Below are 10593 nucleotides of genomic sequence, written 5' to 3' on the forward strand. Positions count from 1 at the left end.
CAAAAAAAAAAAAAAAAAAAAAAAACCCATGAAAGCGTTTTTTACCAATTATTGTCAGCTACTTTTTCTGGGTTTGTTCTTTCGCCTTCCTCTGCTTCTCGGACCATCTCCTGATTGGGATTCTTCATGATCGCGTTCTTGTTTCGAAGCCGGTGGTGGCTCATCATCCACGGTGGTTTTGGCTTTCTTCTCCGGTGGTGTATCTGAAACGACCTCAGGCCGCGGCGGCAGTTCCTTGTTGTCCTGTTGGTTCTGTGGTTCATCGAGGACCTTACGTGGTCGGCCTCTCTTTCTGGGCGGTATCGATTGGGCAGCGGCGTCATCGGGTGATTTGGAGGCGGAGGTTTGAGGTATGGCGGCTGTAATCTCCTTGGTCTTCTGGGGTTTCTTCTTTCCCATCAGAGAACACCCAGAGAAGGGAAGCGTGGTTCAATACAGAATCAGAGGGGAGGCATGAGGGCACATGGGAGTTGGGTTGAAGAGCGTGAAGAAGGGGATAATAGATTAGGGGGAGGAAAGTAGGAGCCGCCAAAAACGTCAAATCTTTGTATCCAATCCACTACAAGTTTTGATTATGGCTTCTCCAATCAGCCCTACAAAACCACAACAGACAATGAGTTGAAATGGGAAGTTTTTGTAAACCCACACCCATTATGGACTCACCGGAATTTCAATCCATTTCATTCCTTACTCTTTACGGAAAATACACTTTTTTTTTTTTTTTTTTTTCTTTTCCTCTCTATAATTCAAAACCTTAACATTTTTTATTTTTATTACTTCCCATAAATATTTGTGTTTCGAGTTTATAAATTTCTATATTTTATATTTTACACGTTAGTTTCTATTAATACTTAAATTTTGTAGTTTTTAGAGTTAATTAATTTAAACTCTCCTAACCAAAAAACGAGAATAAAACTCAAAATTTAGGAGTAGAAATATAACATTTATAAAATTTGGTTTATAACAACTCTAGGCAATTTCAAATTTTTTTTTTTTTGAAATTGATATGTATTTATCATTTTAAAAGAGCAACATTAAAATAAATATTTAAATTATAAATTTAACCCACAATCTTATCTTATCAAGTTTTGTTTTTATTTGATCTCCACTTCAATCCGTACTCACCGATTCTGATTTAGTCATTAATCAGTTGATGAACCAGACCGACCGGTAAAGCAACAATCGATGACCCGACTCACTCAAAGAATGGATGAGAAGCATAAAATTCCTATAGATCGTTTTATTTTTCAGCAGGAATCGAACGAGTTTTATGTCTAATTAGTTTTCAAGCTTTCAAAACTACAATTATCCTTCAACTTTAATTTTTTTTTAAAATTCCCAAATAATAGAACAAACTATGTTCTATTTTATTTAGCTTAAACCCACCAGCAGTAAAACTCTGGTCAGTTTCACAGATGACCAAAGAAATTTACCTGGCGACAAATGACCAGCAGATGAGGATCTTGTCTATCCACCATTTACCCCCACGCTTGTTTACCGAAAGCTCCAGAAGAATCTGTACTACACATCATTCTTTAATGCAAGAAGATACACTTCAGAGTTCAACATTCATCAACAATTCAAACCTAAACATCCTGGAACTAAATTTCAAGTTCTGAAAGTAACCTTATAGGGTACTTTTTCAGCGAGTTGCACTCAAACTCACAAGCTTGGCTTTGGAACAATCCTATAACAGGTATCTATCTGTTTCAACTTTTACAGCAGGGAAAATATCCACAAGCCCAGATGTATATCATGAAAAACTTCTAAAGCTACTACTACTACTAACACAGATCTTGATTATCCACAGGCACAACCCCAGATGTATATCAAGTAAATAATGAAGGTAAGACAGATTGATTTTTCAGGACTTGATCTATGAATCTGAAGGTTGGATCCAGTAAATATTGAAGGTTCAATTATTGTTGAGTGTGCAAGTAGGTAAATGGGCAACATGGCAGGATCCATTGCTATCCTAACGTACCATATCTACCGATGGGTCCTGGCCATGGTGCCCGACTGGTTGAAATAATGTTACTCCTCTGCTGCTAAATCCAAAAAAGGTAGACAGGCTTTAACTGGATGGTGACATGACTCTGGAGAGATGCTTAATGTTAACAGTTAGTGTTAGACATATTCACGTACCTCTACGGTGTATCTAATTCTCCAAGGACAATGGTTAGGACGGATCCCCTATAAGTGTTTCCATTTATGAATAAATCACAAGTACGCATAAATACACCAAAAACTGCAATTGTATCTAATAATCATCTTTGTTCAAGAAAACCAGAAAAAATGTAAAAGAAGACATTGCCTTACTTCTCAGCTAACTTTACATTCTTTCTTAACCTAGAACACTCCTCAAAAACACTTTTAGTCCATGAAAGTAATAATTTAGTGGTTGAGCTTTACTTTGTAATGATTTAATCATATATTTTAAATTTTGTAGCAATTTAACCCATCAACTACAGTATACAACAACTTAGTCCTTGTATTTTAAATTTTGTTATAATTTGGTCTCCATCATGAAAACATTGTTAAGATTCAATAAGATTCTTACATTAGTAAATTTAAGTTGTTATGTAATAAAATTGACACTTAATTTTGACAAAAAAAATTCATGATATGGATTAAACTGTTGCAATTTTTAAAATAAAATGTAACTAAATTGTTACATACTAAAGTTTATCTTTTAACCTAGAAATTTCGTTACCAAGCGAGCTCTATATCTTCTATAATTAGAAAAGTAGAACGAGTTTAAACATGTATACGGGCATAAATGCCACGCAAGGCGCTTTCTAAAAATAAGTAATGCCAACCTAGGCTGTTTCACAGAAGAGAATAATATAAACTACAAAAGTCCTCAAAGAAAATCGATAAGACCGTTAAACAAAACTGACCCGGACATTCAAAACTATCAGGATGTGGGTTTTGGTCTATGATGTCGCTCCTTCCGGTATCGAGATTGAACAGGATCAAATCCACCTTCGTCAGCACCATATACAGCCCACGATGGTGTTGGAGCCATGTAGTCCTTGCTATCAAAAGGTTTTCCAGAGGCCACCTGAAAATTTTAGAGAAGGATAAAAGTTAAAGGAAGGGGGTTGAACATCATAGGTTTCATGGCAAATTAGTTGTCATCAATACAAACCAGGGCATGGAATTTCTCATAATCTATCCAAGTGAACCACTGCCCATCGATTCTAAATTTGTCAGTTTTGGCCAAGAGAACGCAACATGAGTGCACATGCTCACAAGCAACTTCATACTCCCCTTGACTTTTTGCAGCTAAAGCCTCAGAAAAAGACTTTACATCAGAATGCCAAGGAACGTTCTCCATTGTCAACTTTGATGTATTAGATCTACATTAGAACATTAGACTCGTTATCCTCCCACAATTTTCAAATCAATATCCTCCCCACCTAATGCAAAATAAATAGAACAGAAACTCACGATCCACAATATGTGACGCCTTTGATTTCTACAAAATCAGGTTTACCAAGACTAAAAAGATTCGAATAGGCATCAATATCTTCTGTGTTCCACCCTTTTACCAATGTCAATCGATAAACTGTTCGCTGTTGCTTGTCATTTAGAGCTTTCAAGGAATCCTGCGATATTATGGAAAGTAATAAATCAGTAATTCAAAGAATATTTCGTTTCGTCCACAAATTTTTTTGCACCATGATTAAGTATACATACTAATCAAAGAACTTAAGTTCTGATGGGATAACAAGTTGAAATCAATCAAAGTCTCATTTCCCCAAAGTACAAATCATGCAAGTCTCATCTAGCCTTTTTTTTTTTTTTTTTTTTTGACAATGTACACTAGATAGCAGAATGTCTGTCGGGATTCTTATAATAGATGAGAACGAAACTGACAGTCTTTTACAAAGAAGAATAGCAAACTACTTAGTAGATAACGACAACAAAGCAACAACATACAAAGCTGAACAACATTTCATCAACAAAAAAGATTCAACAATGACGTGATGCAGTCCTGTGCATTGCCTCCTTTGTAGCTTTTCTAAATATTTATTAATGTTCAACATTATGACTTAAGAGAAAATTTTATTGATAAAATAATTCTTAATAAGTTGCATAACAACACTTAGCCTCTGATGTGCCTTTTAAAATAATACTACGTACAAATACTAACAATGTAATCAACTTGTAACAAGGTCGGGTTCTTTGGCAGAGCGGCTGGCTCTTTTTGTTGTTTTGCAGTTTATCTAGTTGGAAAGGAATAAAAGAGTATTCCTAGAAAGAGATAGCTCTTGGATAGGTGTGGAATCTAGTGGTTCTTCTCTTTAGGCTCTTAATTGAAATTAATTTTGTAAATATTTGTTGTTTTAGGTTTAGGCTTCTCTTTAGGCTCTTAATTCAAAATTATTTCATAATTCTTTCTTTTTTAGGTTACTGGAAGGATGGTGTTCTTTCTTATACGTGTTTCTGAGTATTGTTTCCCCTCCCCCCTCTTTTGATCGAGCTCTTTGTTCTTTTCATGTGTCTTTTCCTTGTTTGTTGTTCTTTCACACAAGTTGATTTTCTATCAATGATTTATATATATATATATATATAAAAGCAATCAAATTCACCAAACACCTCACAAGTTGCAAATCATCCAAAGTAATTGAGTAAATATCAAATGAAATGAAATTCTCTCACAATCCATCACTTTAATTGCTCATAAAGTAATTGAGTAAATATCAAATGAAATGAAATTCTCTCACAATCCATCACTTTAATTGCTATATATATATATATATATAAAAGCAATCAAATTCACCAAACACCTCACAAGTTGCAAATCATCCAAAGTAATTGAGTAAATATCAAATGAAATGAAATTCTCTCACAATCCATCACTTTAATTGCTGATAAAGTAATTGAGTAAATATCAAATGAAATGAAATTCTCTCACAATCCATCACTTTAATTGCTATATATATATATATATATAAAAGCAATCAAATTCACCAAACACCTCACAAGTTGCAAATCATCCAAAGTAATTGAGTAAATATCAAATGAAATGAAATTCTCTCACAATCCATCACTTTAATTGCTCATCCAAAGTAATTGAGTAAATATCAAATGAAATGAAATTCTCTCACAATCCATCACTTTAATTGCTGATAAAATAACCATAGGAAGAAAGTTAATAGGAGACTATGGTTTTTAAATACACAAGATAAGTTCATTGGGGATGGATACTAGATGGCAGAGCGTTTCTATGAAAGCACATCTGATAGCGAGCACCAATTAATGAAAATTACTAAAATATCGGCTCTGTTCATCATGAAATGCTTCCTTCAAGGTAGGAATGCCTTTTAGAAGGGTTTTTCTCCCTTTTAGGTGAGTGAGGCACATTTGTTGTTTAATTTTACTTTGGCAGGCAAACTGAGATTGTAGAAAAATGTATTTGACTATTGAGCACCCAGTGTGGGCAAGAAGAGATTGGCGATTGGCTAAGTGGGAACAGTTTAAGTTAACATTGTTTATTTTAACATCCCCATAAAATTTACTTTTCTCATAAATTCCAATGCAGTCTAGCTCAGGAGACAGGCCTGGAAACAGGTGAGGGTAGGAGGAAACTTACAATGAATCGCTCCCAAAAGTCCCCAAAAAGTGGTCTATCAATTGCCTTCAAGCTATCCTTCGTCGCAGCATCTACACTTACATACAACTGCATGCATCATTGAAATCAGCTAGGTAATCTAGTTATCAAAGAGCATAAGCCTGACATTTGATGTTATTTAGAAAAGAAAATTTGTAAAGCATGCAAACCTGGGTGACCGGCTTCAACGATTTTATTTTATCAGGAAACTGAGCATTTGTAACTAAGAAAGTTGAAATCCGCCTTCGGTGCAATTCATCAACAAGTGTATTAATCTCTGGGTACATAATAGGTTCACCAACAAGAGATAAGGCACAATGTCTTGGAGACAAGCCTTCTTCCAATTTCTCCTGCGTAACACCTGCGGGAAGACATCACTCATCAACAAGATTGATATGCGTTAATGACTCTGTAACCACATCATCACTGAAATCCCAACTACCAACGAAAGAAAATTTGCTTTTACTTTTTAGCATTGTACATGAACTGTTATTTTATGTTATGAGTGTATCTGATTACTAAAATTAGCTTTACACTTGTTTAAGTAAAGGAGCAAGCCGTTGGTCATTGTCTTTCAAATTCGTTGACATGAACTTCAACAATTTAAAAAAAAAAGAGAGAGAGAGAGTTTACGTGAACATAAACTCATTGATTACATTTCATGGATTACTGCCAAAAAAATACTTAAAATTTTGCAAATAAAAGGGAATTTTAAAAATAACTCACTTCAAGCATCCTCACAAGATTCTCAATGATAGGTAATATAAAATAAAATATCGCAACTTTATATTCTCAAGCAGCCAAATTTTCAGGAATCTTAGATTATATATTACTTGAACTTCCTTAAAAAATCTCTATAACTCCCAAAGGGGGATTCAACTGTATAAAATGCCGTTACTTTGCGGTCTACTACTCTTGATATCTATTTAGCCATAAAACTCATGCAATGCCAGCGCATTTCTTTGACAGTTTTAAAAGAAATAACAAACATTAACAATATTGATGATTTACAAAAAAAAAAATCAGATTCTACAACCATCAAATCACAGGAGCAATTAAGTCTATCCAAGAAAGGTCAATCTTCATGAAAATATTACTCACACCAGTGCAGTAGAACAGGAGCACTAACCTGGAACACCTTTCATTTGCTTGATCATTTTTTTGTGTAAGTCGATTGCTGAATTCACAATATCCAATGGATCATCCATCTCCCACTGCCAACTCTTTCCTACTGGATTTGTGTGATGCCTCCAGCAGAAAACACATTTGTTGGCACAAGCCAAACTCGGAGTTGCCTCCATGCATCTGTTCTCAAAATTGAACAGTTAATCCAAGCAACAGCACTAATCAATAGATAGTTTCTACCAGTCTATAAAAAAAAATTAAGAGATTAGGAAAAGCCTTGTTGTGTGGAAGGAAAGTGAGGAGTCAACTTTAAATTCAAGTTCCCAGATGAAGAAGGATTCATAATGCAAGTTGATAAATCAAAGAAAATTCTCTCTCAATATACATTTTGCATCAGCATAACAACATAAAAAGGATGTACTGAGAAAATATGAGAAAGCATGAAACTTTCTGCTTATGTTATGGAAATTGAAGATATCAGTCACGTAGGCAAAACAGTAAGGATTCCAAAAATAAAATCAGTAGCAGCTGGATGTAAAATTTGGCCGAGCAAAGAATATCACACAAAAGTTTCTCTGATGCCACCAAAAACACTCTAGTAACCTTCAGTGATTTGAAGGCGACTGCCACCAAATTCTTATTTTTTCATTCACCTAGCAGTCTTCAATCATATTCTATCATCCAACCTCCTAAGAATAGAAATCATTCATTTACCAAAGTACAGAGGCATACATCTTAATTCTGAGAGTTCTATGCCATTGCCATTAAATGTATCAAAACATCAAATATTATAATGACCGTGAAAAGGAAAGAAGACTCGCTGTGGTCAAGCAAAATAGAATGTATGGGACATTACCGATGACTTTCTATGCCATAAAACGAATGCTTATAGCAACCTCCTCGTCCTCGAAGCTGAGACTTTGTCCATCTACATATTTTCACACCACTGTGTGAGCCAATAATTTTATACCCCTGCATAAGAAAAACCATTTCAAGAGCCAATCAGACAACAAATGGAAAAGAAGTGAGGCTTCAACTAAGACCGTTGCAAAAGATAAACTATCAAGTCATTCCAGATTTGTATTGATTCACAAGGCACCCAGAAATTGCCTAGAAAACAAGCAGTAATTCCGACAATTTGGGGGTGGACCGGAAAACACAAATTTGGAATCTATGATTAAAGGTAATGTCTGCCGAAAGCTTTCTTCATCATCTCATCATGAGAAATAAAATGCAGATAAACAGCCGAAGAAATTACCTGCTTTTCTAAGCTCGCTCTAATCACCGGGGTGACCATAACTTTTTTCCCATTCAATTTCCCATTAGTTTCGACTACATTGGTAGACTTTCTCGAAGGACCCTTCCCAGCAATATCCTCAAGATCAACGATGTCCTCCTCCCCAGGGTCGGCATCTTCGTCATCCTCCTCGACACTTTCAGCATCAAAGTCCTCATCAATCCCAGAATATAAATCCGCACCAGTGCCAACCGCATCAACCTTCAAAACCTTCAGCAATTGCCGACTCCAATCATCAAAACACTTATCTATATCACCTCCATCAACGTCTCCCTCACCAACCGCTAATATCTCCTTCGCACCCAATGCCTTCATCCGCTTGGAAAAATCCCTTGCAACCGCATTGAATGTCTCTCCATAAGCCCGACTACCAACGCCAAATACAGCAAATTTACACTGAGAAAGCAACAACGAACCAACTCTGAAATCCTCCGCGCTCTCAGAAAGCCAACTGGCGAGGAATTTAGCATGAGGAGGCGGTCCTCCATCTTCCCAGGTGGAAGCAACGAACAAAACTAAAGTCTCCTTAAAAAGATCTTCAGGCTCAAAATCCTTGGGATCGACAATATCAAACGCCAACTCATTTGAATTCAAAACGTTAAGCAGACGATGCGCTAGGGCCTTTGAGGTACCAGTTTGGGAAATGAAGAAAAGTTTGGGTCTGCGAGAACAACCCGTAGGGTTTAAGGAGAGTTTAAGCTTTCTGAGACGGCGGGACTTGTAGAAGCAATACAAAGTGGAGGCAGAGAGAAGAGCCAGAAGGGCGAGCTTTGCGGAGCGCGAAGACAAGGACATGGCGAGAAGAGAAGTTCGTCGATTGGCCCTAATCGGCTGTTAGGTTAATCGAGCGTAAACTGAAAGCGAAGATCCTTTGCATCGTTTTTGTTGCGACTCTCAAAGAATATTGGAATCTGGAGAAGAAGGAGAAGAAGCCGAGACAGTTTTTGGGGCCATAACTTTGCAGGTTGCCTCGCCGGAGCCTCCAGGTCCGATCGGCCTCCAATTGTGGACCGAATTGCCCGGAGCCCAATCCCAAATGTAAGCCCTAGGCCCATTTCTTTTAAAACGACTCCATAGCGAAAAATAAAAATAATTCTTTTTTACTAAATCTTTTCCCATTTCATATTTTATTTTAAAATTATCATTCCATTATCATTATCATTATTTGTTATTTAATGGGTAAATCTATGAATTTTAAAAATTTTAAAAACGTTGGGATTAAATTTGTAATTTTAGAAGAAATATATGTGGAGGGGTAAGATTAATTAGATACCTATAATATAAAATTAATGAACGACATAAATACATACATATACATATATATACTTCAATCTTCTGTGTTTTGTTGCAATCATTTTAATTTTAGACCCTTCAATCTGCATACACCAAAGAGAGAGCATCAACCATAAGCAAATATTGAAAGTTTAGATATTAAATATTAAATAAATAAAAAATGTAAGTTAAAATTACTAAAATAAAAAATGTAATATTCAACCAAAATTTAGAATTTAAATTTGACACTTATTTTAATATGTTTTATTGTCACGTCTAACGTATAGAAAAATTCACAGGATATTGTTTTAAAATATGATTTATAAAGGACAAACACACTTAATTTTAGAATCATTGTGATTGAATCATCGAAAAAAAGCTACCTTTATTGTTATAGACGGTAACTATTAGATTATAATTTTGCGATCTAATCTAATCTAATCTAGAAACAATGTCCTTCATATTTAAATGGGTATCACTACTCTTGATCGATAGTGACATATTTTTTTACTGGCTTAATATTAACTCTATAATAATACCATATATTTCATCTCTCATCTACCTCGTGTATAATCATATATATCCAAACAACATACTAAGCTAACGTTATACGGTACATTTTGTGGGTGTGATTAAAAAATTTAAACTACTAAAAATGCACCTTTTTAAATAACTACACCGAGTTATTTCAAATTTTAGACTAAAAAAATGAAGAATCAAATAAAAATGATTAATTCAGAGCGAAATTGCCTTTCTTATTTGTTATTGTTTTGAAGGTGTGGAGTAATTGGGCAAAGGAACTCTGCCGGTCTCAATATTGTGGACGTCCTCCACCAGCATCTCGTAGTGCCTCTTCACTTCCTCCGCCGTCTTCCCTCCGACGGAACTTGCCAGCTTCTGCCACCGGTCCGGCGAGTCCTTGTCGTACACCGTCAGAGCATTTTCGAACACCTTGTTTTGCTTTGAACTCCAGCTTGAAGAAGACGACGAAGAAGAAGATGTCATTTTAATAAATAATTAATTTTCTTACCTTCAAATACATCTCCCCGTCGCTTCTCTATTTATAGACAAAAAAAAATAATTATATATATATATTTATTTATTTTTTGAAATGACGTAAAGTTATTCTTAAAAATCTATTATTTTCTTCCATTCTTTTTCATTGCCAACTTGTCTCTTAGTCAAAATTTATGGTCACCCACGTACCATATAATTTATTTATTTATTTATTATGAAATGAATTATTGTATTTAGATTTAAATAATTATTAATTAGAGCC

The 10593-nt window shown here is 35.2% G+C and overlaps 2 protein-coding genes across 2 annotated transcripts; both read right to left on the bottom strand.

The window, feature by feature from the left end:
• Window positions 1–2704: 2704 nt before the first annotated feature.
• LOC111462691 (S-adenosyl-L-methionine-dependent tRNA 4-demethylwyosine synthase) lies at window positions 2705–9034 on the bottom strand. Its single transcript, XM_023106385.1, has 8 exons — window positions 8004–9034; window positions 7602–7717; window positions 6750–6925; window positions 5791–5981; window positions 5603–5689; window positions 3454–3611; window positions 3152–3362; window positions 2705–3064 (listed from the first exon to the last, which is right to left on the bottom strand). The coding sequence occupies exons 1-8, from the start codon at window positions 8835–8837 to the stop codon at window positions 2918–2920; spliced, it is 1920 nt and encodes a 639-aa protein (XP_022962153.1). The 5' UTR covers window positions 8838–9034; the 3' UTR covers window positions 2705–2917.
• A 772-nt stretch (window positions 9035–9806) lies between these two features.
• Window positions 9807–10355, bottom strand: LOC111462781 (protein RADIALIS-like 6). The gene has a single exon (XM_023106517.1). The coding sequence runs from the start codon at window positions 10317–10319 to the stop codon at window positions 10077–10079; it is 243 nt and encodes an 80-aa protein (XP_022962285.1). The 5' UTR covers window positions 10320–10355; the 3' UTR covers window positions 9807–10076.
• Between the last annotated feature and the right edge of the window lie 238 nt (window positions 10356–10593).

This window comes from Cucurbita moschata, unplaced genomic scaffold (assembly GCF_002738365.1).
Source record: "Cucurbita moschata cultivar Rifu unplaced genomic scaffold, Cmos_1.0 Cmo_Scf00027, whole genome shotgun sequence".
NCBI classification, from domain to species: Eukaryota; Viridiplantae; Streptophyta; class Magnoliopsida; order Cucurbitales; family Cucurbitaceae; genus Cucurbita; species Cucurbita moschata.

Bases quoted from the DNA above. Each gene is read 5' to 3' on its own strand.
- LOC111462781 (XM_023106517.1), bottom strand. From the start codon at position 10,319: ATGACATCTTCTTCTTCGTCGTCTTCTTCAAGCTGGAGTTCAAAGCAA.
- LOC111462691 (XM_023106385.1), bottom strand. From the start codon at position 8,837: ATGTCCTTGTCTTCGCGCTCCGCAAAGCTCGCCCTTCTGGCTCTTCTC. The intron at 3,612-5,602 runs GTAAGTTTCCTC...ATAATATCGCAG, and splicing joins ACTTTTGGGAGCGATTCATT to GATTCCTTGAAAGCTCTAAA. The intron at 3,065-3,151 runs GTTTGTATTGAT...TAAAATTTTCAG, and splicing joins ATGAGAAATTCCATGCCCTG to GTGGCCTCTGGAAAACCTTT.